At 37.0% G+C, this 27,039-nt stretch overlaps 1 protein-coding gene and 1 long non-coding RNA gene across 22 annotated transcripts in view; one reads left to right on the top strand and one right to left on the bottom strand.

Moving 5' to 3' along the window:
* GPHN (gephyrin) overlaps positions 1–27,039 on the bottom strand; it is a 268,213-nt gene that overhangs the window by 15,880 nt on the left and 225,294 nt on the right. For 11 of the 21 annotated variants that reach the window (XM_039704754.1, XM_039704755.1, XM_039704753.1 and 8 more), the window contains 6 exons: positions 25,497–25,589; positions 22,383–22,438; positions 17,312–17,431; positions 14,837–14,895; positions 14,474–14,627; positions 12,563–12,684 (listed from right to left, as the gene is read on the bottom strand). In XM_039704754.1, the coding sequence (XP_039560688.1) occupies positions 12,563–12,684; positions 14,474–14,627; positions 14,837–14,895; positions 17,312–17,431; positions 22,383–22,438; positions 25,497–25,589 (604 nt within the window). Of the gene's footprint in view, positions 1–3,645; positions 3,718–12,562; positions 12,685–14,473; positions 14,628–14,836; positions 14,896–17,311; positions 17,432–22,382; positions 22,439–25,496; positions 25,590–27,039 lie in introns of all 21 variants that reach the window. The other 10 variants (XM_039704734.1, XM_039704736.1, XM_039704738.1 and 7 more) reach the window with 1 other exon arrangement.
* LOC120500222 lies at positions 18,449–27,018 on the top strand. Its single transcript, XR_005627049.1, has 3 exons — positions 18,449–18,696; positions 25,021–25,081; positions 26,729–27,018. It is a non-coding gene; the product is annotated as an uncharacterized LOC120500222 (long non-coding RNA).

The following is a 27,039-nucleotide window of genomic DNA, read 5'->3' as shown; positions in this document are numbered from 1 at the left end:
GAGGTGACAGATTTCAAAATGAATAGATGAATGCAGTGAGGCATAAAGACAGAGTCTGTCACCCACTTCTCACCTCATGGCCAAGAGGAGTATTTTGCATATCAGTAATTTGCAGGATGCAGAATGGTGCATAGATGCCATTATTTTTAGCCAACTAAAATCCACCTTCTGTAGAATATAATATTGAATGTAAATAGATGAATACATTTCACTGAATGCAATTCAATGAACGAGTATTTGTTGGTAATAGGAATTCTGTGTTTTGACTAGTATGGTTTTTGAAAGCAGACGAAAATCCGATTTTGATGGTGTATGTAGTAACATATGGACACACTTCTGAAACTGTATTTGTTTCAAAATTCTCAAGTGTATTTCATCATGTTCTCATAATCTATCTTCCTTTTACCTTCTGTGGTATTTCCCTGGATCACTCTGAACAGATGCAATATGTTTTCCCTGGGAAAACAGGCCAGCTTGTGAGGAGAGCTGGGATAATTACAGCAGCTTTGGCTCATTCAACATAACTATGTACGTTTTGTCTATTTGACAGCAATATTAAAGAATATGTCTTTGGTAATTTTTGCTGTTCCTTTAATTGCTGCTGCAAATATAAATCTTATTTTGCAGAGTATCCTTTTTCACGTTACATTTATGAACTTGTAGGGATTTTGATTAGAGGCCTTCAATTAGAGGTTTTCAACTTTTTTGCTGAAGTAACTATGAGAGCTGTCTAATGCCTTCGGTGTTTTCTTCTATATCAGGATGCTAATAGATTTTTGTCTACTGTTTCCTTGACTTGCTTCAGAAGACTCCCACTCATATATATGCCAGAATGACAAAAGATCGGACAGGTCAGAAAACCAGATAACTATGGGAGTGCTATAGGAACAAGTCTCATGCATAGAAGCCAGGTGCTCATGTACTACAGGCACATTCCTGCATGAAGGGTCCTCCATCACATCCTTGTCTGCTGCTTATGTACATTCAGCTGCAAGCATTTCAGTGTGAGCTGTGATTTTTTTCTATAAATGCTAAAAGAACAGGACCAAAGCTTTGATAACAGCTGTCTTCAGGTGCTGTGCCATTGTACTGATTAGTGAGCACTTAATTCACTCTAAATCTAGTATAGTGTGTGTCCTCTGAGTCAGAAGCAGCCTGAGAACTGCTGGTTTTCACTAATTAAAAAACTATCCCTGGCTATTTTTGCTGGCTGTAGATAATGAACCTTATCAGTACACTTACCAGAAATCCATTAGTTTTTCTAAGAAATTGGATGGGATTACACAGGTAAAGATTTTTGTTTTATCTTCCTTCTTAAAAAGGAAGTGAGTCAATATGGATTCACCGAAAAGTTTTCACTTTTGGAGCAGAACATATTCAACAGTCGTAGTTGGGTTGAAATAATAATGACTTAAGATTACATGACACAATATAATAATCAATACCAAAGACAGTGCTGGCATTGCATTGGTAAAGATGTCAGTGATCTGGTGAGTCTGAAGGGCAACTGTGGATCTGCAATTATTTCAATGAGAGCACTCATGAAATGAGAATTGGCTTATACTGAAACAACTGAAAGCAAAAAATATGATGGATGTAATTAGTGCCAGTTGTTTATATATAGCAAATAATATCACCAAATCTGACACAGTGAAATGGCATTATAATCACAGAATTTCTTACCTTTTCATTTTACTTTAGCTTCAACTGTAAGAGTAAATTTTAAATAAATTTAAAGGGAATTTAAAGTGATTTCATTCCCCCTGTAAACTGGTGTAACTGCTATTGATCTAGAGTATGGATGTCTCTAGGACAGGTAGAAATGCAGTCCCTAAAAGTCATGCCTCAAAATGAAGGCTTTCTCTAGGAAGCTCCACGCTTTATAGAATCATAACTTAATCACTTGGGAAAATGTCTGTCTCCAGAACAAAAATTATTTGGAAGCCACAGGTTAGAGACAATATAAAAAGACTTTTAAAAATTCTGTCATCAGCTGTTTCCTAAAACAAACAGTTATTTTTTAGAAAATATCAAATGAAATATGGCATCAATTTTTGTTTACTAAAAAAAAATACAAATTCCCCATGAAGAGTGAACTACAGTGTTAGAAATAAGTGAAGAGAAGGAACTCAGAAGCTTGTCCTGTTTGAGACCAGCAACTCAATGTTTTTGACAGCTGCTAGTTAGTGGAAGGAACTAGAACTTCATTTGTCTCTACAATACTGGATCATATACCTTCAAGCACAAAGATGTTATTAACAGAACAAAATGCCCATTGCCTTTTGTCCTGCTCTGGAAGCAGAAGAATTTTTTATTGCTCATTCTTTACGTAGGAAGACTTATTCTAGAGGCTGGTTATTGTTGGTGCTTTCCCTCAGACTGGTTAAAAGAGACTAAAGGCTCATTTAATGTTTTATGCAGTAGCAATGAGGTGTAAACTGACTTGTATGAGGAATTCCAAGTCCATCACCTGCTGGTAGATTTAATCTTTTAAACAATTTCAGCAAAAGCAGACAGTCTGTATCACATTCTTCACATTAATTTAAAATGTTTTAAATACTGCAGATTCTCATAAATTAAGTTTTTTTTAGATGTGTAGTATAGCAAAAGGTTTAGTCCATTACATGAGAAAAACTTAGATTTATAACAACCTGGCTTCAGCATGAATAACTAATTGCTAAACAAGAACCAGTTTTTTGAAAGCTAAGGATATGGCAGATTGACTCAGTCACGAGAACAGCAATTTGTTTTCCAGTATGCAAAGCAAACATTAAGCTATAACCCAATCCTCCAACTTTTTCTTACAAAAATGGGCCCATTTCCTCCAGTGAGGATCCTCACATGTGAAGTTTTCAGGTATTAGTCTTTGATAGGATTTTCATTCCTCTTCTACCTATTTTCATTTCCTGCATTAATGAAACTACAGAAACTCATTGTTTCTGTTTGTTAATGGGGAAAATGACAGGTAGTTTATTCTCCCTCTGTCATCACTTCTGCTCCTTGGGCCTGTCTGTGTTAGAGGGCAAGTTCTGAAAATTAATCTATATTATTAAACCATCTCCCTAAGTAAGATGTAGTATATCATTGCATATGTATTTTGGAAAAAAATGCATAGTGTACAGTTTAGAGATTCCCTGAATGTTTCAGTTAGCCTGCTTTAGAGATGATCAGCACAGTGGTGGAAAACCAAGTATGCAGTATCACAGGCTCATAGGACATCCTGAGTTGGAAGGGACCCACGAGGATCACTGAAGTCCAACTCCTGTTACGACTGAAGAATCACAGCAGTGACTTCCCTGGACTCCACTACTACCTTCAAGCAGGATTTTATCTAATTTGCTCAGTTTTCAAAAGGGAAAAGCCTTGATGGATAAAGATGTTTGCTGCTACTGATGAGCAATGTAAACATTTTCATTTTATCAATGTTGTGGAGCCATGTAAGTAAGTCTACAGTGCACTGGTGCATAAGAACTTAACTGAAAAGGCAGTGCTACTTAATGGACAGAATAAAACACCATCTGCTCCTGCACGGCAAACGTTGGTTGGATGTGTGCTCCAAGCTCTGCCCTGACAGACACCTGGCCGAGCCTGCCTGTGAGCATGCACGTGCCTCAAGGTCCCAAGTGGTTTAAAAACAGTGCTCACCAATCTGGTAGGCCTGTCTCCGCAGTGTTCTGGAAGCTCTGTGTCCCTTCTTCTTTAAAAACATCTGGCTTCCTGAGGGTAAAGGAAGCAGAAGGGGTATAATAAAGAGCCAGGGAAGGAGAGAGTCTCCTGGGGTCAAAGGGAAGCTCTGTGCCCAGCTGTGTCCCCCTTGGTGGCTCTAGATATTCAAAATCACCATGGGAAATGCTTCGTCTTTGCAAGGCCAGCCAATGGGAGAGAAAGGGAGAGCACAGGAACATCTTTCTCTTGCAGTTTGGATGGGCTTCTCCCAAGGAACTAAGAGTAAAGTTATGGAAGGATTTAGGTTCAACTGGGCATGCCAACAAAGCATAGTTCATCTTTCCTTGCAGTGTCTATGGAGAAACTTCTTTACTCTTGACTTCAAAACAGAGCAAAATGGAAGTGCTAAACAACTTGACGTTTTGGAAGGAGGAAGGGAAAATATTTGGAGATGGACCCCATTGAAACATTTTTACTCACACTTTTAGCTTCTTATTCAGGAAATAGGTCTCAAGGCATAATAACTGTCACTTTCTTAACTTCAAGGGGGAAAGAGCTGTAATTATCCTAATTTTATCACTCCATAGTCAATAAAGATGCCACTTCATTCATGAGAAGCTTCATACCCTGCTGCAAGAGGCAGGATTAGAAAAAATGTCCAAAACTGAGAAAGTTACTCCTGTTAGGACCTTATTTTAAAACAATTAATGATTTGTTATGAATTTCCAATTATGAAAACAGCATTACCTTTTACATATACTTCTTCTAAGTCAGTTTTTCTGTGAAAAAACTATTTTGAGATAGTGTCCTTTGTAACAGAAATATGAAATGAATAGAAATTGTGTTTTTATACTCTTAAATGCAGGGCAATTAAATGCTAAAAAAAAATCTTCATTAGATATGAATATTTATAAATATACCTTTAAAAAATCCCTGAAATCAGATATTCATGACTGAAATGCACCATGACATCAGTCATCACTGTGTGACTCTTGAGCCATTTCTTCATATCAGCTGGCTGGACAGTTAACAACAACAAAGCCAACTTCCCTCTGCAGTCCATGGCCAGCTGATCCTGCACAAGGCAGCTTCAGTCTGGCATTTCAAAGATCACTTCTGTGCACACTCATGTCCTGCCTGACTGGGGAATGTGAGAAGACTGGGCCAATGTCCCTACACTACTGCTACACACGCCCAAAGTCACTGCTAACACAAAATCTAAAATCCTCTTTTATCACCTTATAAATCCACGCCATGTTTCTCCTCATAGTTCTTAAAGAGGGTCTGTCAGATTGAATGCATACTAATGATGATAGGAAGTGATGGAAAAATATTCAAATTATTCAGGTTAAAAGTTTAGATGTCCATTTCTTTCTGACAGGCTTCCCAACAAAGCCATTTCCTGAAATGCCTTCAGTCTCTCATTTTCTCTTCTATTCATTGCCAGAGTAATGAAGTCAAACTCTATTTCTCAAAAGAGGGTCCCTGTGTTATGAAGTAACACACAAAAGACTTTTGGATTTCATGAATGATCCCAGATTCTGGTTTAACCACTAATGTTATGGACAGCAGTCTCAAAAGTCCAAAATCTTTTCCAGCTCTGTTGTGTAATTTCTGCTGGTATTAGTCTTCTGATTTTATGCTTCTACTATATATTGTCCATTAGAATAACATAAAAATTAATTTAATACTCTGAAATAATACTTAAGAGTGTTATTTACAACCAGGAGAAATAACTCTTTTTTATGATTCAGTATTTAAAATAGTGTGAGAACGTCCCTGAACTTGCTTCTGTTTCAATTGTAAATAAATATCCAATCTCATTTTCAAATGAATATGAGAGCATTTGATTTAGTTTCCTAATAACTAATTACTATCACTGTTAAAATTATGCTTTACTTACACTCTGAATCAGTCTCACTTGAATATATAGGCATTGCTGCTGAAATAAAAACCTTATTCAGTTTTTTCTCTATGTGGCTCAGTATTACTGGAAGGTAATCAAGTGATCTTGTAAGAACATCTGTTGAACTAAACAGCCTGAGTTCTGGTATTACTTTAGTACACAGTCCATCTTTCAACCACTTCAGAAATGTAGTGGTTCTTGTCCTGGGAATACAAAGGTGAGGACAAAATTAACCTTCTTATTCTAGAGGGGATTAGCTCTCTCTCTCTCTCTCTCTATATATATATATATTTGTGCTAGAGCTTGTATTTAGATGATTCTCAACTATTTTCTTAAATCTTTACTTCTAGGGATATAAACCTCCAGCCTGTAAATTTTACTTATATTCTTTAATGCTCTATATATCAGTTAATATTTGGCTGTATTAATAATATACTTAACCTAGTTTTGTAAGTGATTCCTATCACTGACACAGTGACCCATCTTCAGTGTTCACCACTTTGATTGTTCTGTATCTACTGCCTTTATTAGTTTTCATTACTTTCTTCTAGGATATTAGTAAAATTTCAAGTGACTCAAAAATTTCTCAGTGACTTGGGAACTCAAATTCCTATATATGCTCTAGGCATTAAGAAGGTTGAAAGTCATTTAAGTGAAGGATACTTGGGCCTCCAGAAGCTGAAGTTCTCTTGAAAGGAGAACTTATCTCTCCAAGGACATTTAAAATTGTTAACTTAAGCCTCAAAAATAGACCATAAAAAATAATAATTTTTATTTTCCTCCAACAAATAGATTCCCTCTCTTTTCAAAAACAGGATTTTCAAAGTATTCTGTCCTCTTTATTATCTGCTCTTTACTGTCATGTGCTACTACTGAGCTGTGATTCTAAACATGCTAATTCAGGAAGGAGCCCATACTTGTGTTGAACACAGTTAGGAAAATGACACACTGCTCTGCATTAGCTTTGCACCTGTCACCTCTACAGCATGAAATTTTATTACCTGTCACACTATGTAGTTTCCTACTGGTACAGAACACTCCCTGGGACTTGCACTGTCCCATTTCACAAGTTCTTTTTCACCTCTGTTTTGGCTCAGACATTCCTTTGTGTTTTTGGAAGATGTGCATTAGATGAGAGGACTTGTCAATATGACAACTTATTTGAAGATTTCCCTAATGATTATCAAGAGTTGTTGTGACAGATATTAAACATTTCTGCTTGAAAAGGAGAATATTCTTGACAGGGCACAAGGAAGGAGAGGACATCCACATCTGAATCGCCTTCAAACCATTACTCTGTGTCCCTGCATTCATTAGGCTGTGATGAAAATTTATAACACCATCGTTTTTTGAGTAGAACTGGAAGTGAAGTCACTTTAGCAAAACCTAATACTGTGACATTTAATGTACAGTCTTTTCTCTAACAAGCATTTTCTTGCAGTCATTTGTTAAATGATACTACTAATTTTGTCCACAGTATATTTGCTTTTACCCAAGCTGGCATTAAGCTGGAGCAGGGAGAGACTGGGATTCTGTGCCTGGATTCTGCCCATAACTCATATTCTAACTCATATGATGATATATATCAGGCTGATATGGCAAGAGAAATTTTGGAGTTGAAGCAGTTTCTCCACTCTCCTCCCTCCACTCCAGATGTTCCACCTATATTATAACAGCAGTAATTACATGCAAGCCTCACAAATACAAAAGATTTAAACCCTTTTTGGGATGACAAACTTAAAACTGAAGCTGACCAAGCATTTCAGTAAGATTTCAGTATCCATTCTAAATATGAAGAGACTCTATCAAAGCTTTTATTTTAGGGACATCACAGAGTAATGCTGGTACAACAGCAAGGGTGATTTTTAATAGGTTTATCTGTCATTTAGGAGCTCTATGTCCTACAGTATGTCAGAAGAAGAGGTAAACAAATAAGAGACTAAACACTTCCCATGTAGACAAGCTCTCACAAACTGCTGATTTAATAACTATTCAGATAAATTTTTCAAGCAAGTGACAAAATAATATGAATTTCCTGAATTTTTTTCCTAAAGAGAGAGATTCTTTCTCTCTCCACTGTGAAATGACAGACTCATAAATGAAAGTGCTATTGGAAGCAACTAAATATTATACATGCCTCTGAGAAAAATGATAAGAGAATTAGAAAATAGGGAAAAGAATGCAGAGAAGGGGAAAATGCCCTCATGTAAACAAAGGTAAAAGGAGAGGAAATTGAATTCATTACATACATGATCAAAATTCCTTAGCAAGCTTAATAAGAAAGTCTTTCATAGAAGAAAAGCTGTCAAAACGGAAGATGACTTTGTAAAACAGAGGCCCACGCTGCAGCAGATTTTGCTAGGGCTAAACTTTACACTTTAAACAATGGAATACAAAGAACAACACAAATGAAATAATCAGACACAAAAATATCCTGACGATTAGACTTCTACAGATCAAATCAGAAATGCAACTTATTTTTATCATTGGTTTCCAAAAAAAGAAATAAATTCATAAACTATAAGCAAAGCAAATGAAAGCCTTTTAAACTTGGTTTTGTTATTAGGAGACAACATTGAAAGTACATTGGAATACCAACTTTAACTGGCCAGTTGTTTTTTTAATTTTTTAGCAAATGTGTCTGAGATTCAGAAAAGAAATGTAAGACAAAACAGTAACAACAATATCAGAAAGGTTCTTCCTTTCCTTAGTTTTGCATTTGTTTCTTGTCTTTGCAGTGGCTCTGGAAATGGATTTATCTTCCATTTCTACTCAGAGATGTGTGCTTTTCAAACAGCTTGGCTTTTACGTGCTAAGAACACAAATTGAGAAAATTCTGGCTTCTGGCCAGACCTAACTTCAGCTGTATCACATTCCCAGGTCTGTTCCTTTCTCCTGTTGCTTTCTTCTAGGATTTCAACTGTAAAATTTATCTATGGGTTTTGGAATGGCTGTTTTTTATTTTGAATATTGAGTGATATATACAATTTATGAGAACAGAAATGACAGTGACAATCTCAGAAATCATTAAAATGCTCCCAGAAGAAATATAATATTGGTTTCAAATGAAAGTACAGCTTTAGGCTAAGTCATACTTGAGTGGTCAGTTCAAAATGTAACTTCACATATGATTAATATGCAAAGGCATTTTAAAAATGCTTCTAACTACTCTTCAGAAACCCAGACATTCAGTGTGCTTCCCCATCTTTTCACATTCTCTGTGTTTACATGTATCACAATCCTGGGCTTTAAAGCAGCTGGACAAGCTATTTTTTTTACCTAAACACCTCTGAGTGATTTGTATGCTGAAATTATATATAGGAATAACCTCTAAGTTTGTTTTTGCACATACTACTCTAAAAAAAAATATTTATGCTTGAATATTAGATCTGCAAATATAATTGAAGAGAATTTTCATGGTTAGAAACTGTGACCCATTACAGCAATTGTAATACTCAACTGTGCTCCCTATTAGCTGCTGTCTCACACTCCATTAGTGCTTATGGTGCACAGGAAATGACACTCCCAGTAAAATGAAGCAAATTTTACCACATGCAAATTGTATTAAAAAAAGGAAATATGAAAACAACCACCCAAATCTAAAGAATGGGAAGGAAGAAATATATACCATGATACATTAAAAAAAATAAATAAAGTACACATTTTAAATTTTCCCTTCTGAAAAATATGTTTCCCAGTACTTTTACTACACCAATAGATATTACAGGCATATAAAATCTTCCTGTTCTTCAATGTCTGGATACATATTATACACATAAAATACACATATATATGAACACACACAAACACACATAATCTATGGTTTAACCTCAGTAAACCATAAAACAGACACTGAAGGCTTGTTCCTCTCTTCTACAAACATGCTAACTAAAGTGTCAAAATTGTACCCTTTGTAACATCTTTCTGGTAAGTCTCCTGCATTTGTTCAAGTGCCACAGTACTCCACAAAATCAGTCATGTTAGTCCAAAAATACATACTGAAATATCTGTATGGGCAACACTCTGTTAGCTTTATTATGTAATGAAATAACACCATACTTCTTACCAAACTGATTTACACAATCAGATTTTCCTTTTGAGTGAAACAGAACTGCTGGTGCATTTTGCTGTAAGGATATGGATTGGGCATGTAAGTGTGGAAGAATGGCAGAAGACTTGCTAAGACTGAATCCTGGTATCTGGTGCAGAAGATTCTTAGCTAAGTCAACAGTACTGAATTATTCTTTCAAAACTTACTGCAAAGTACATTCTGTGATTGGAGGCTCATGTAATCTATTCTATGAGCTAAAGTACCTCTGCAGAAGCTGCTTTGTTAGCATGAAACAAAAAAGCAGAAAACCAAACATTTAAAAAGAACTGTTGCTACCTTTGCCAAGGTAATGCTATCTCAAGACTCAGAGATCATTTTAATAGCTAAGATTCAAAGGAATCCACCTCTCACATAACTGAAAGCAAAGCTGCAGGCACTTCCTTAGACTCATATATTTGTTTGCTGCCTGGTGTTCAGCTAGGATCTGACAAGTAAAAAAAGGTCATAACATACATTTGTAAAAAATACAGAAAAGCAAAAAGTTCTCTTGGGCCTTAAATCTCACTCACTACAAGAAAGACATTCCAAAGAAGAGCAATGAAGCTGTTGAAGGATCTGGGGAACACGTCGATAAGGAATATCTGAGGGAGCTCAAATTGTTCAGCCTGGAGAAAAAGAGACCTTATCACTTTCTACAACCACCTGAAAGGAGGGTATAGCCAGGGGGGGATCGGTCTCTTCTCTCACATAACTTACGATAGGATGAGAGGAAATGGCCTCAAGTCGCAGCATGGGAGATTTAGATTGGATATCAGGAAAACATTCTTCTCTGAAAAGGCCATCAAGCATTGGAACAGGCTGACCAGGGAAGTGATGGCGTTTCCATCCCGGGAGGTATTTAAAAGACGTGTAGGTGTGGCACCTGGGGACGTGGTTTAGTTGTGGACTTGATAACCCTAAAGTCTTTTCCAACCTAAATGATTCTATGATTCTAAAGTTGTTTGCCATTTATTACTGAGAGCTTTCCAAATTATTTATCTTCTTCACAGACTCTCCATGCCTAGGAGGTCACAGAAACAATTCCTGAAGGCAATGGAGTACACAGCTATGGTTTTGCACAATGACCTTAAGTTAAACTCTCCTTTTGTTAGTGTTGACTTTACAGCAAAGTTGAGACTACACCTATTTGATTAGGACAAAGCCATAAAGAAGAAGCAAGCTTTACTCTCTTATTTTTCCAGAGGGGACTACCAGGGAAAGCATCTTTTCCACTGGATGAAGCCATTGGTAACACATGTTAAGATTGACAATAATGTTGGTAACAGTAGCTGTTACTTTTGCTCCTGCAAGTGGTAAAAGTTCCACCTACAGTATTTTGCTGAAGAAAATCCCTGCTAATCCCTCTACACAGAGATGACTTCCAGGACATAAGAGACTTTTTGTGGCTGTTTTTTTTTTTTTCTTCTTAGCTACACAAATCTAGAACCTGATCTCTGGGTATAATAGTTTGATTTGAAAACTTTTCTACTTATGTTTTAAAGTTTAAAAAGGTCCTTATAATATAGAAAGTTCCAGCGATCCAGGACGTTTAGCTACCACTCCTGGAAAGAACGGCCTCATGAGTTTAGACTGTGTATGACACGACCACCTGAAACTGGGAGCATTCATGGGCAGGAGGGCTGGGTATTTCTTGCCGTTTGGAACTGCAGTGGTGTTTTGCTAGGCTAGAGAAGCAAAAAAGGGATACCAGGATGCAGTGAGAGTATCCAGAAGGGTTTGTCTTCCCTAAGATCACAACTGTGATGTCACTTTCCCTGTATGAGTACTTCAAATTCAACTGCATTTCCTGCAGCCACGATGCAGGTTGGTTTAATTATTGCAAAACCATGCAGTGGCTGGCCCATCACACACTTTCTGTCAAGCTAGTGATGTTTTGTATTGAATACTGCTTTAGCGAAGACTGGATTTAAAATCACTTGTTCTGTAATAGTAACCTGGTTGGATTCCCTTTTAGTGCCTGACTGGGACCTTGTCATCTGCTTATCCGCTTTTCTTTTTTTTTAATTTTTACTTTTAATTACCCACTGGGATGACCTGAACAACCCCGTGTCAAACCAAGTCTGGTTTGATACCCCAACTGAAAAGCAAGACAGACTATTCAAAGCCTCTAGGTCTCAATATATTGAGGAAATACATTATGCTGAGAAACTCAAGCCATGGATAGCAGTCACTGCCCAGTCTTGGAAAGGACAGAAAGCTGAACACTTCAATCACTTATCCCAGAGCTTTCAAGAGCTGTCACTTCACTACCACTGGGAAACAAGGAGCAATCACTGTCAGATAAACATAAAGGCTGATCTGTAGGGTGCTACTCTGTGGCAATCAAAGTAAAGACCAATAAAGTTTAAAAAAAAATAAATTCTTCCGCATATTTCTGGAAATGATGAGCAATATGCAGCAGGGGGGCCTTCCTCAAAAGACAGTTACTCAGAATATGACAAAATTTTATACTCTAAATCAATTTTGGCATGGAAAATAAACTCTGAGAGAAACTTTCCTTCTCCCTTTATTTGACCAGAAGAAAGTGCATCTGCTGTAGAACTGTCTCCCCTTATGTGTTTTAAGTATAGTGCTTGGAAGGATACTGCAGCAATAAATTCAATTTGCAACAGGAAATAGATTGTCTGTTTCAACAAACAGAATGCAAAGCAAATTAAATGCCATTAAATATTTTTTTTCAAAAGACTTGTCCTAATATTAGAATACTTATTTCTTGCTATAATGAAAAGGGTGAAATAATTTCTCCAAGATGTGCCTTGTCACGACACTGTGACATTTGTAATGAGTGACATTTTCTCTGATATTTCTTTTTCCCATGGATGCCATAAAGTGCATCACATGAATATGAAGTGACATCTTTACTAACATGTGGTACTTACTTATCACCCACAATTCCCAAGTTGATTGTTGGATAGCCGTGTTCTTGGATTGTAGCTAGGAGAGTTGAACGGTTACTGTCCCGAATCTTGCCTGGCAAGAGGTCATCCTCAGGATTCAGCAGCTGTAAAACCAGAAACACTCTCAGTCAATCTCCTTGGAACACCATGCTTTACACAAGTGAGCATTTTTTCTTCAGGTTGGACAGGATGTTTCTAGACACATATAATGAAACATATGTATAACATGATTCAGTGAATTTAAATTAATAAGATATGCAATGTGCTTGTTTAGTCCAATCCCCCATGTTGTTTAGTTTGTTTCTACTGGTTCATGTCTACAAAACATTCTTACTCCTTATGAGTACATGGCTTCTAATCACAGACATTAGCAATCAAACAAAAAACTTTCAAGTTTTCATGTTATTGTTCCTCTTTAAATGGTTTTAAGGGAACCTCATTAATGTTGTTAACCAGATTTAAAGTTTAATGAAGATTTTGAAGTTCATTGTCTGCCCACCATAATAGATGTCTTTTATGACAGTCAGCATTGGATTAACGGACAGAAGCCTTATGCTTAGTTCTTATATCAATTACTGTTTTAGATTAAAAACTTTCTCTTAAGATAGTATATCGTGGCAATTGCTTCACATGTGTTATGTATTTTGGAAGCAAAAGTACAAAACATACATATGTAAATGTATGTTTTATATATATTAGAAATTCTAATGTAGGACACAATAGTCAATACAATATTGACAGGAGACAAATAATATTACTAATAAGAATGTACCTGTCAAAATGACAGCACTAGGTAGTAAGGTAAGAATAACGAAAAGTGGAGCACGGGTAAATTTTATGCTTTGGCTTGCAGCTCTGTTTCTGTAAAGATTGTCATAGTCTGTTAAAGAATGTTTTAGCATTTTACAAAAGAGAATGTCTACATCAGTAAAGGACCCTTTAATGACCTGCAAGAATCTTCAATCTCATGGAAGTTACTAATCAGAAAATCACCACCTGTAATCCTTGTAGCTCTATAGATTTATTCCTCAGTTAGTGATTTGGTTCCTGCATGCCACACCCTGTTTATGTTGTGAAATATGGCAACAATCTTTATCCCAGATGACAAAATTCAACCTACAAAAAGTTTTCAAAATCTTTCAAAATTGAACATATTCAAGCTGTATGAGAATACAGCTACTGAGTTAATATTTGTGTCTGGATTTCAAAAAGTTTGTCTTAAAGGACAGTCAAAATTTCATGCTGTCTTAACCCACATATCTCAACCCACATGTTCTTTAGGTTTTGCTCTTGTTATTCTTTCTCTGTCCTGCTGCTGGAAGAAGTGAGAGGGCAGAGTTACTGGCCTGGGTCCACACACAACATATGTAAAATTAGTAAATTAAGTTAATCTTAAACCTGATTTTTCCCATGTAGTTAAAGCAACTATAAAGCTGGTCTTCTGTTCTACTAACAGGAGAGTGTCTGGATTTCAACACGTGCTACTATAAGAAAGAATATTGAGGCACAATACTGCAACAAGGCATTTGGTAGAACTATTCAGTTTTCCAAGACAGCTTGTCTGCCATTTGTGTTATAGATATAGAGGGTGTTGCTTAAAAGAAATTATTCTTCAGCCATGACTGGCAACATGAATTACAACCCCAGCTGGCACATGGTTGGATACATTACCAAAGTTTTGGCAAAGAGAGTGTGAGACCTGTGAGAAAGCCCCTAAGAGAGAAAACACAAGCAGATTGTTATGGGTTGATGCCTCACAAAAATAGCTCATGTCAGCATGAGTTGCCATCAAAAGCGAGTCTCCTTGGGAGTAGGGTGGAAGTCACTATCCAAAACATTGCCTCAAAAAAAATACAGTATTTCAGACTATAATTCTAAACAAACTTTTCTTACCTCATTCCCTGTTGACATTACTGCAACCACTGGAAACTTGTTAACTTCTACTTCAGTTACTCCAACAGTTGCTAAGAGACCAATCTCAGAGGGACCCATGTGGGTTCCTTTAGCCAGCACACATTCACCTCTTTTAATGTCATGTCCTATGGGTCTGAAAATCAGGACACAAAAACAACATGAAAGAAAAAGAAGATGAGATTCAAAGTACCTTTCCTTCATTGGTCCTGCTCCAGGTCTGGAGTGTCCATGGACGCTCCTTAGTCTGACTGTCAAAATGTCAGTACCATTCATGATTAAAAAATTACTTTGAAATTCATCAGCCCTTCTATTCCTAACAGAGATATTTTAATAAATACAGACCTGATATCTTGGCCTGGTCGAGCCTGCACCAGGATTCGAACTTCTAGTTCTTCAGTGCCCTACAAACATAAGGACATCATGTATGGTCAGCTGAACTAATCAAAGATTAATGCTTCATTTCTCAGAAGTTTACACAGCATCCATTACACTGAGACATTATGGCTTAAGCATCATATTGTTCTCCTGATTTGTTTGTCAAGGTTGCAACACAATGTGTGCTGAAACTGAACAGCATTTTAAGAAATGCTCTTTATGATGAGCTCACTAGGGGAGGACCAACACTGAATATGTAGCTTTAGCTTCCTATTTTTTTTTAATGATACCTGTGTTTATATAGCTTTCCCGTGTTACACTGTTGTTCTGGTATACTGAGTGGATTCTTTGTACTCCTTCTCAGCCAACTTGATCTGGTCAAACCATTTCAAAGATGGCACTTCAAACAGACTATTAGTCTGGCAGACAGTAGGCCTTTACATTAGCAGAAAGGTGGAAAGAAGCTGTGTGCTGCAGCTGTTTCAGGATGCTCATACAGATTCCTGTAGTGGATACTCCTACTTGAGAGCCTTGTACGAATCAGAAAGGGGCTCATTCATCTTGTTTATTTACTGTGAACAAGAGACAGTGGCCTGAAGGGTCTGATGCATTTCCTTGTTCAGAATGTCAATAGTTTGGTGATTCATTCAATATCAATAAATGGCACATGACCTCTATCATTAATATTTAATTTTAAGCCCTGCAAATGGGTTGATGATGTATACACTCAGCTTTGAGATAGTGCCAGCCTGTCAGGAGCACTACACCTAAACTTCGACTGGAAAAAATTCTGGTTTTACATTATGATGTAGTGCTTAAAATTTGCAATGTGGTAGTCCTCTCAAGATGAGGTGGCCACAAAAAAACTTGTTCAGTAAGGCTAATGGAATGATTACAAAGCAGTGAAGGCAATAGTGTATTTTGCAGGAAGATATAATGTATACATATACATCTGTAATCTCAAAGCAGGATTGATAATTTCAATGATTTCCCTGCTAGGAAGAAGGACAGCCTAGACAGCTTGCTGAGCTCATTAGATGTAAAAATCTATGCATTTAGTAAGATTAATAAGGCATGAGAAAGGATCCTGAGAGTGAGTTTCAGTTTTTGCAGTCTTTATCAGTTTTGAACACTAGAATTCATCTGCTTACACCCCAGCTGCAATCACAATGCTGACACTGAGCTGTGGTGAAGTGGAACAGCTTGTCAGAACAGCAGCAGTAGAGCAAAGGCTGATCTGAGCGCAGAACCTTACACATAGTTCATTCCAAAGCTGAACTGGGAAGTTGTGTCAATAAGAGACACATCTTCTTGCCTTCAGGTCTCTCAGATGACAGCAAACATGGTGATAGTGCCTTGAAATCACAGCTGGGATTCAGGAGCAAACACAGCAACACAAAGGAAGTCTAAGATGGACTCTTTGGAATAAAGTTGTCTACAGAGAGCTCCTCTGCTTCATAAAAAGCACATTTCACTATGTTGAGTCAACGGTGCATACAGAATTAGTACTACAGTATTAATTTTTTTTCTGTGTTTTTTTTTTTCCCCCTGTGTTTTCTTTCTGTGTTCTTATTTGCAGCATCTGTAAGGTAGTCCACTAGTATGATTTAAAGTTAGGCTGGAAAATCTGTTCAAAAACAGGTTTATATCTACATTCTGGAGAAATATGCACCTTTATCCATTTCTTGGTTTTCAGAGGTCTTAAATTCAGTAATGTTCACATTTTAAAGGAGCACAAATGTCTTTTAAAAATCTTAGTTGTAGTTTAAAAAAACCATTTACTTCCCCTGTTTCATAACAAAACCTCAGTTTCTAGACAGATTCATTGGAAGCTATTTGTATAAGAAATATTCTCCAAAATCCACCAGGTTCACCTTTGCTGAAACAAGACCAACTCTGATAATACAGAACTGCCTTCATAGCACAGTTTAAAGGAACCCAAGTCATCCCATGGATTTTGTGGCACTTAAAACAGTTCACTTTCCCACAGAAAATCATATTCAGCTTTAATTACATCAGCAGTGATTCACTGTATTATTCTGAGATCAACATGTAATTAAAAAAAAACATTTCCCCTTCTTATCTGGTGAGATTTCCACTAGCCCATGTTTTAAAATGTCAATACAGCAGGCATTCGAATTGGATCGTAGGCATGGGTTTCTAAGAGGCACTTGCCTTTCCTCAAATCATGCTCCCAAGCATTTTAGAGTCAGCATTCAACAATTTTGATGAAAAATCAGTCAGAACACGAAAGTCTGCGGTACTGTTATCACAGCCTGAAAAAGTGAAAATTGCCACTAGGAACTGATGCAAAAATCCTCAAACTTCTGAGATTACTGAAGAGCTTTTCTGTATGACTGTCTTTCATATTTACAGGATTGTATCATGTGCCATTTACTGCTGCACACAAAAGAAAAATGAGTTTTTTAACTTGTGACTCACATCATCTGATTCCCTGATGAGCTCTGTATCTTCCACCTGCACCACTGCATCAGCACCACATGGAATTGGAGCACCAGTTGTAACTCGCATTACCTGACCAGGCATCACAGTCTGAGTTGGCTGAAAAATAAAAAAACAGAAATTAATCTCTTTTTGGAAAAATAATAAAATTTCAAGCCACTGGAACTTTATGTAAGTAATCTATCTGAAAGATCAGAATTCTTATTTGCAGCATGACTCTGATATACTGTGAGTGATATTAACAGGTACAATAAACTCCAATTCACACCTGGCTTTATTTATATGGCCACATATTAAGTGGCTTCAGTTTTTTCTCCTTATATTTCTATCACATGAACAACTTTCAGAAGAAGGAATATACTAATACTTAGAAAAAGCATTTGGCACAGAAAAATAACTGGGTTAAAATTCTAACTGTTAGATGGAAACTTCCATGAACAAAAATCTAGCAGTTCTCAGCATATAAATATTTTTGCAGAGCACTCTGGCTCCCAGGGCTGAAATTGCTTTGGTTGATTTTTTGTTCTGTTTTGTTTTACCAGCACACTATTTATGAAAAACCAACAAATAATAGTAATGTAACCAACTGCTTAATTTTTAGGCAGATTTCCTAACACTAAGACACCTCAATACTGGTTCACAGAGAATATCTATCTTTGTGAGGGTCAATTTAGAACAGCCTAAAATAGATAATATTCTACAATTCTATAAAGTCACAGGACATTAAAAAGTTTCAGCAGAAGCAGTACAAAGAACAGAAAAATATCAGAACAACATGATAAACCAAATGATACGGTTTTAATAACACTTCTCACCAGGCAGAGTATTTTCATAAACATTTATCAAAATCCAGGGTAAAACTGTAATTTGACCATAACTATTTAAGAAAGAAACAACTAAAAAAAATCCCAAAAATGAAACTAAAAGAAGGTGATATGATGACTGAGATTTCATTGCTGGCTCCTCCCAGCACTGCAGTAAGCCTGGCTTATCTAGGTTTCAGTGTTACAAGTGAACATGTGCTACACAGAGATCTATGCAGCTGTGATCAGAGTAACACATTCTGTACGTGTCACACGTACAGCTCATGTGCACACCGACTCCAAACTCCATATGCAGTGCTGGAATACATCCAGGACTTCTCAAACTATAATTAACAGACATTTGGCAGAAACCCACAGGCTGCAGGCAGTTCCTCCCAGGACTGTTACCTGCTCCTGCCCAGCAGGAATTTATTCCATGACTTTTGTCAGGGGCTGACAGACAGGACCAAACTCTAGACCAGTGGTCAGCACTTCAGCTGCATGAAGCTGTTTGCCTTGCCCATTCTTCTACTCCTTCAGACCTGTCATAACCACTGAAAGGTGAGTGTTACTTTGAAATGTGTGTATGTCACACGTTTGGGACAAAAGCCATAGGAAAAAGCTGGGATGGTGTTTATCTGGCTCACCACAGTATCACAGCGACCTGCGTATTCCAAGAAACAACTGAGCCTAGAACTGACTGAATCTTAACCCTTTTCTACAGGTAACAGAAATCTAATATCCTGGGAGAAGAAGATAAATAAAACCAACCCACACTTGCCATATGTCACAGTTAGTATATTTTTAGGGCAAGATTCATGCTATCATAATGTAGGTATCTAAACAAGATGACATTAAAAAAAACCCACTTTTAAGAAAATGGCATTTTATTCCTCACCCCACACTATTCACAGAGTTGTGGATGGATAGCAGAAACACTGCCATTTATACTAAAGCTGCTTAAAAGGGAAAATAATGCTATCGAGTGTGTAATTTTTATTTTTATGAAAAGAAATGTTACAAAAGGCAAAGCTTACGCCTTGGATAATGTATTTTGCATACCATTGTAGATATAATCTAAAGGTACATTACAAATAGGTAATATTGTCTTGAACTTACTAAGTATTGCTGGCTTAAATGACAAACTTCAGAGGAAAAATGTATTGCATAAAAAAATCTGCCTATTAAACTGCATCATAAAGAACACAAAATGTCTACTACTGCCACAAATCAGAGCCTACAGTGATAAAATATGCTGTAACTAACCATGTTTTTGGAGCTTATTGTTAGATGAGTTAATTTTTTGAGATGTAATGATGTGATACATTTAAACAAATTCATGACACAATTGCTTTTAGAACTGGTTATGTTGCTCATAGATTTAATTTCATTTTTGTCTGCTGAGAATTTGATCAGATTAACTTTATGAACAAAAGTCAACCACCAGATTTATTTGTGAATCTCCAGGGCTATGTTCCTCTATGATAGGTTTTTTTGGAGATAAAGAAATGATTGCTTCTCAGAAAACATATTAATGTGCAAGAATTTCACAGAAGCTCTTCCAAAGGGCCTTTGAGATCTCACTTTTACCTGCAATGGGGCAATACTGGTTTCTGTCCTTTGCATTCATTACTGATAATCTACTCAATTTTAGTCATCGAATAAAAGCCAGAAATAATTTACTAAGCACACCCCTATCTCAGGCAACCCAGAAATAATTTACTAAGCACAACCCCTATTTTCTCCTGCACATGATTACACCTCTCCTCTGTAATTTAGAATAATCCATGTAATCCATGCTCCTTTCTGTAAAAAGGCTCAAGTTAATGGAATAGTGGAAAATGCCTGCTTTTCATTCTAACATTGTAGCGGTTAGTTGTAGTGCCTCTTACAAAGACCTTTAGAAAGCATTGTAGGAAATGCTGTGGTCTATGTAAGTCTACAGAAGGAAAACCATTTTACTTATGGCTCAGTATGTTACACACAGGCCATTGTGGATGGCTCATGATCAGTAATCTCAAGTGTGCCCTAACCTTCCCAAAGCAAGGTAATGCTGAAAGCTTTCCCTGATATACAGAAAAAGGGTTAACACAAACATGACCATCTGGAGATGGAAATCAGAAAACACACAAATTAAAAATTGATAGAGAAATGTCCAACGTGGCTATATGGCCTCCTTGCAATTTTAGTCCAATCTTTTTCCTTGCTACTAGCATTTATATAACCTTTTTCCCTACAGGAGGAGCCAAATCTAAATCTATTTTGAACTCCCTGCTGTGAATCATTCTGTTAATTGGTCTGTAACATGAAAAGCAGAATGTTGCTGCTGAGAGTGACTGAAGGGTGAAATGAGACTGAGGAGCCTTCCAAGGCTATAAATAATTTCTTGGGAAGGAGATGAACCTGAAGATGTGTTTGCCCCAGAAAAAAAACTTTGACCAATTATTCTGAGGTCAACAGCCTTGTTTTTCTAACTTGCCACTGGTATTTTCAGAAATAGTCTCTCTCTGCATGCCTGCTTCCCACCCAATTCTTGCTCCTTGCCAGAGAGCCTTCCTATTCCCCGTAATCTGGGAGGACAGACTGTCCCTGAGAGACATTTGTGAGCTCTTGAACTTTGTAGGAGGGAAGCAGCTTCCATTTGCCCTTTTATCTTTTGTACAAACCTGCTGAACTGATTAGGACACTGAAACACTTCAGACCTCTAATGGGAAGTAGTCCCCATTAAAGACAACTTCAACAGTACTGCTTTTAAGCAACAGTGTGCTGGGATATTTAACTAGCAAAATGGTAATATTGATGACAGGGGAATAGTGATAGGAGTGAAAATTCAGCGGGTTGCTCTGCTGGTTCTTGCTATTTTATAGTGATCATAAAAAGGGCTGTAAAAATAGTTGTCTTTGAATCTTTTGGATTCTAGACCAATGCTTGAAAATGCAGTCAGGAGGGCTAAAAATATAAGGCAGGCTAAAAAACTGCTAAATTCTAAAAAAAACAAAAGCAAATGAATTCAAAGTAATTTTACATATTTTGTGCAACTGATCCATTAATCTAAGTTCACATGAATATCAGTACTGAGAATATGTCTATTATACCAAAGTATAATTCATGATGATGGATGGGACTGAAAGCAAAAATAATTTTTACAGTTCTTATCATGATTAGCCAAATGAAATGTCTATTACACATTTAGACACAGTTCAAGTCCATTTAAAAAAAACCTGAATAATCCTGCAATTGGTAATACTTCTAAAACCTGAAACAGCTTTTGAAATACGCCAATTTTACTTGAACTTTTTTGTTTAGCAGTCAAAATGGACACACTGTAAAATCCTCATTAAAACTGATCAATTTCTTGTTTTGCCTGTTACTTATCCCTTTCTCCATCATTTCACATACAATACACAGAATTATAAATCAGGATTTGAAATAGCTGGAGAAACATTTTGGACTAACTCACATTTTCCTGAACACAGCTGGCAGGTATGATTAAATGGGCAGAATAACAGTAGTTGAACATAACTGATTTTTTTTATCCATTACCAGAATGAGTACAGAAATGTAATGAAATATGCTCTTGAATTTGAGAACAAATCACGAAACACATTTATTAATGAATATTTATAGAGCACAGCAGGTCACAAACAGGTCACGCCTCAACTTGCTTTTAAAATCAATCCATGTATCAGCTAAGGTGCACAAATATTCTTCTCACAAACCAGCCTCAAACCAGGCTGCTGCCAGTCTTCCTCAAGATTGTTCTGATGGTTACCTATCTATAAAAGCTTAATAAAAAATTTATACACTTCATTTTGCAGCTATCAGTGTGAAAAATAGAAGCATCTTATGAAAACAGTTATTGGGCTGACATCCTTAAAAAATCTGTCAGCAAGAGGGGGTTAAATCACTCTTCGCTGCTTTCATGAATTGTTGTGCCACTAGAAATCTCATGTCCTCAAACACTGGACCAGGGCAGAACGTTACTGTATGCACTCCTATCAGACATGTCAGCACAATGCTCTGAAGTATTTTGGGATATCCTTGTTAGCTCCTTATGTAACTGTACTACCTCACTTTCTGAAATCATGTCCCAAGGCACATAGCAGGAGGGTCAGTACAGCTGTGTCCTACTTCACACCACATCCAAGACTACTGAATTTTGGAGCACTAGCAAAGCTTATAAAAATACAAAGCAAAATCTTACAGAAGAAAAATACATTAAAAAAGAGAAAAGAAATTGTGCTCACCTGCTCACCAGCCTGGGATTCCCCTATGATGAATCGATCTCCTGGGCCATCAGCAGCTGTTAAGAGGGACAACATAAATGGTAAACACTGAACCAAAACAAATGATGGCATTATAAATAAAGAACAGGAGAAGAGCAAGGATGATATAATGTTCTGTTCTTCAGTGACTTCAGTTCTTCATGACTAAGGTTATAGAAGTTCTGCAAACATTTTACCTTTTAGGTCCATTTGAGCTGTGTTTTTTCTTTTGAAAAACACAGGTTCTATAAGAAATAGTATTTTTAACTGAAAATTTCTGGGCAGTACGAGGTCACGTAAATGAAGACTAGGAGGAATTACATTAATAACAAAGATTTAAGGGTGTTCATGACAGTATTGCAATACTGAAAATTAGGAGTACGAGATCACTGATCTAACAAGTCTTCAGGACTTCCAGTTTAGCATATCTGCATTTTTACAGGGACAATGAAGGCACAATTACTAATAACACTTAAACTCCTGTCTGCTTCAAAGGTCTTTCAGCAAGTTGCATTAGTGGTATTATAGGCTTTACCATATGTAAACACGTGTGAAGCACAAGCAGCTCTGCCTTTCTAAGCACAGCAATCGTGTTGCCAAGAGTGCTCAAACAAACTAGGCTAGAAGATCACATTTAAATCTGCATTATTATTAATTTTAAATCTGTAGCTGTCAAAAGTTGATATCCTAGAGATGAAGTCTAATCAGTGACAACCTTTATCTTAATAACTCGGGTTTTACTTCAGGAGCCCTGAATATACACCTAGGTTACCCTGTATGGAGAAGAACTACCTTCAGGAAGGATGTTCATTCAGTCTATGATTTATCACATTTGTACTCATGCATTGGCTGCAGCTTTGCAGATCATTATCTATGGTACTTAGCCATGTTTGAAGACTAATAATTAACTTAGCTTTAAAAGCCTATCAAACAGACTAATCTATGAACTTTAGAGTGAACTCAAAAAAGCGGAAAAGGACTCTTCAACTAGATATCCTTGAATAATGCATATAATGCTACTGAAAACGGTTGTTAGGCCTGCACTGAAAAAAAAAAGTGCTTGTATGATCCAGCAAAAGAAGAGAAAGAAATTCCTAATAGCTAAATTATTTTAAACCTGATAAAATGCTACTGAATTAGAGTTTATTCCCCCACTAATAATAATATGGATACAAAGTGTATAGATGATACACAACTGATATAAAATGAGAAAAAGACAGGGGTTTGGGCAGACATGTTATGTCACTGAAAGCTAATCCTTATACTTTTGTAAGAAGTATCCATTAATGTAGTCAATATTAACTCTGCCTAAAAGCTTTTTTTTCCATATCTGAAGGTACCAGGTTCACAAGAATAATAAGAATAGAACAAAACAGTATAGAATGGAATAGAATACAGCTGCCTGATCAATTCAGGGCTAACCAAAATGTAAAACAAATTATTAAAGGCATTGTCCAAATGCCTTTGACACAGAGACAGGCCTGAGGCATCAACCCACTCTCTAGTGGGTTCTGTTGCAGTCTGTTCCAGTGTCTGCCCACTCTCTTGGTAAAGCACAATTTCCTGATGTCAGAGTTAAACCTTCCCTGGCACAGCTTTCAACCATTCCCACACAAAATGTCACTGGACACCCTGTGCCCTTCCCCTCCACAGGGAGCTGTAGGGAGTCATGAGGTCACCTCTCAACATACTTTTCCTCAAACAAGACAAACCTGAAGTCCTCAGCTGCTCCTCATAGGACATTCCTTCCAGGCCTTTCACCAGCTTTAGAGCCTCAGCTGCTCCTCATAGGACATTCCTTCCAGCCCTTTCACCAGCTTTAGAACTGTTCTCTGCATGCATTCAAATATCTCAGTATTACTCTACTTGCATTTACCACCAAAATTAGGTTTTGTGTGTTGGTTCTGTCAGAAGTTGCTGAAAATGACATTCATGATCACTCTGCTCATTCTGCATGTTTACTGAGATTGTATTTGTGCTTTGCCTTACCCTGCAGCAGTCAGATTGCAAGAGAGCATTGGCTTGATCCCAAGGCCCTTGTCACTCAGCATTCTACTCAGAACTCACTCTCTTAGCTTTTCTGAGTGTTACTTTACCTGTATTTCTCTGGCTATTTTAGACCAAATTACTAGTCATTTTGGTCTGCCTGTCTCTCACGCACACTCATCTTGTGGACCTAAAATTTTATTTTTATATTGAATGTATGGGAAAGCTACTGGCTTACATCCATTGCCTGGGTCTAGTTCATGGGCAGTTGCTTTCCATGTTTTCAACTGCCAGTAACAAAAAAGATATTTTAATGTCCCTAGAAGAAAGTTGGCTATTGTGCACAAATTTCAACATGGTGTTATTCTGATTCAATGGCTACCACAATTAAATCACTACCAGTATCATGTTTGATTCCATATATTTTAAATTTCCTTCACAGACGTATGAGGCGAGCATCTTTATTCTTGCTTTACGAAGGGAAAAACTGATGCACAGTGAAGCAACTGGCTCAAAGTAATGTGGCACCTAGTGGCAAAGCAGAGTGTGAATTCAGGTCTGCTTGAAATTAATTAAATTATTTGCTGCTTGAAATTAATTCAGTCATACAACTAATTGTATTCATATATGGCAGCTGCAGTATTTTTGAAGTAAGAACCTCTTCTTTTGAGGTATCTTCATAAGAGAACATGATGGTAAGTTTCTCAAAAATTCTCTGATGTAATCAATATATGTAATGGTTCAACAAAGTAAAATATATATAAAAATCCTCATTAAATTTACAACAGAGGAATAGAAGGTGAATCTATAATTCAGAAACAGATGTTCTGTAATTGTCCTGAATTTTAAATGTTTCCAAGAAATGCATGACCAACAGAGGTGCAAATCTAGGAGCACCCATGGGTGCAAATTTGCTTGTGTACACCAGTATCCACTTAAAAGATTTGAGTTTGGCTTTGTGGCCTTCCTTCAAGACAGTGCAACTGTGACCCCAGCAATGATCTGTATCAAATCTAAACTAAAACAACCCCTGCTGGATCCAAAACAGGTGAATTAACATGTTATAAAGTAGCAGACACTATAGTACATGTCCACAAAGTGAGCGTTTACCTCTGACAGCGTAACCATCTTTTACTGATGCTGGAAATGGTGGCAGATTATCTTTTGCATATACATCTTGAGCAAGGACTCGCCCCATTCCATCTAGAAAAAAGAGAAAAGACCATGCTCTGTGTCATTACAGTGCGTGAAAGGGGGAAATGAAGTTAACAGCTGTGCCCTCCTATGGGTGAAATGTATGTGTATGGGACATACAGATCTCTCAGGCTTTAGATTTTTGACCTTACATACAGAAAAAAAGACTGCAGTCTGAAAGTAATGATAAAGGATTTGTTTAAGTCTGTGCTCCTGGTTATAGTGAAATTGCTTACAGTAGATTTTAATGCCAAGTATCCAAACCCAGAGGTGATAGCTCTGATTAAGGACCAGACAGAAAAACAAGTATTTGTTTCGTCAGCACAAGTTTTTCCCCTAAGATCTCTTGAATATAGGCATTTTCATTATTTTCCTTTATTTGAATTTTTGTTAAATTTCTATTTTAAAAACTTGTAAAATGACATGTCAAAAGTAAATCCTATGCACAGAAAGTGAGAGGTGATGAACTGAGAACATTAACAATGGACCAGTTTTCATAAATTGACAAAGAAGTTTGGCAATAGATTAGCTTCACCTAATTGCTGAGAGCATTTCTACTTAATGGAGAGTGAGTCCACATAAGTGTCAGAATTATTTATATAAATTTACAGTGTTACAGTTCTAAATATTTTAATAGCTGTTTCAAACACACTCTTTCTCTTCACTTAGCAACTATGGCTGATGAGCTGTAATTTGGCTCAGCCTCCCTGTAGAGACTGATATGAATTATTTCACCCTCAGTCAAGTGGCTGGTACTTTTATGGCACCAGCAAGAGCTTCATGTTTTAGTATGACATGGAACAGAGTGGAAAATATGTAACTTGGCCCTTGATATAGTGTGAGAGAGAAAGCAGATTTATTACATGTGTGATTAGATGTACTGGGAAGGGACACATGGGTCAGAACTACTGAGACTGGCTTGATTCCAGTATGTCTAAGTAAAAGAAGGGAAGCCCTTCTCATAATAGAGGCCTGCTCCTAGGGTGCATTGTGGCACTGGAAGGCAATATCCAGCTGAAAGTATGATGGAGTGAGAGGATGCATGATTATTTCTGCCAGGAGAATTTGCATGGATATGTGCTTTAGAGATTATGATCTTTGAGACATGCCAAAAAAGAGAAGTGCATAAAGTGTTTCTTATTTTACAGACAGGGAAATCTGCCAGGTCCGGATCAACTGGGAAGGCAGAAGAGCTAGAGCTGCACACTAAATGGGCAGATTTTGTTAAAAAAGTTCACCCACTCAATTTGGAAATGTTCAGCTCCAGTGAAGTGGTATTATAATGAAGATTGCATTTTACTTATTAACACAAAGTGACTTAGTTAGCAATTAATTATTGTAACTATAACAACATTCTGCTCACATCTGTATGTATCAACTTTCAGCCTGAAGTTACTGTTCATGCTGTGTTGCTGAAATAAATACTGCCATAAAAATGCTCCTGGAACCTGTTAAAGCA

The sequence above is a fragment of the Passer montanus genome, unplaced genomic scaffold (assembly GCF_014805655.1).
Source record: "Passer montanus isolate IOZ18808 unplaced genomic scaffold, ASM1480565v1 scaffold18, whole genome shotgun sequence".
NCBI classification, from domain to species: domain Eukaryota; kingdom Metazoa; phylum Chordata; class Aves; order Passeriformes; family Passeridae; genus Passer; species Passer montanus.
This window is presented reverse-complemented; position numbering and strand designations above follow the sequence as displayed.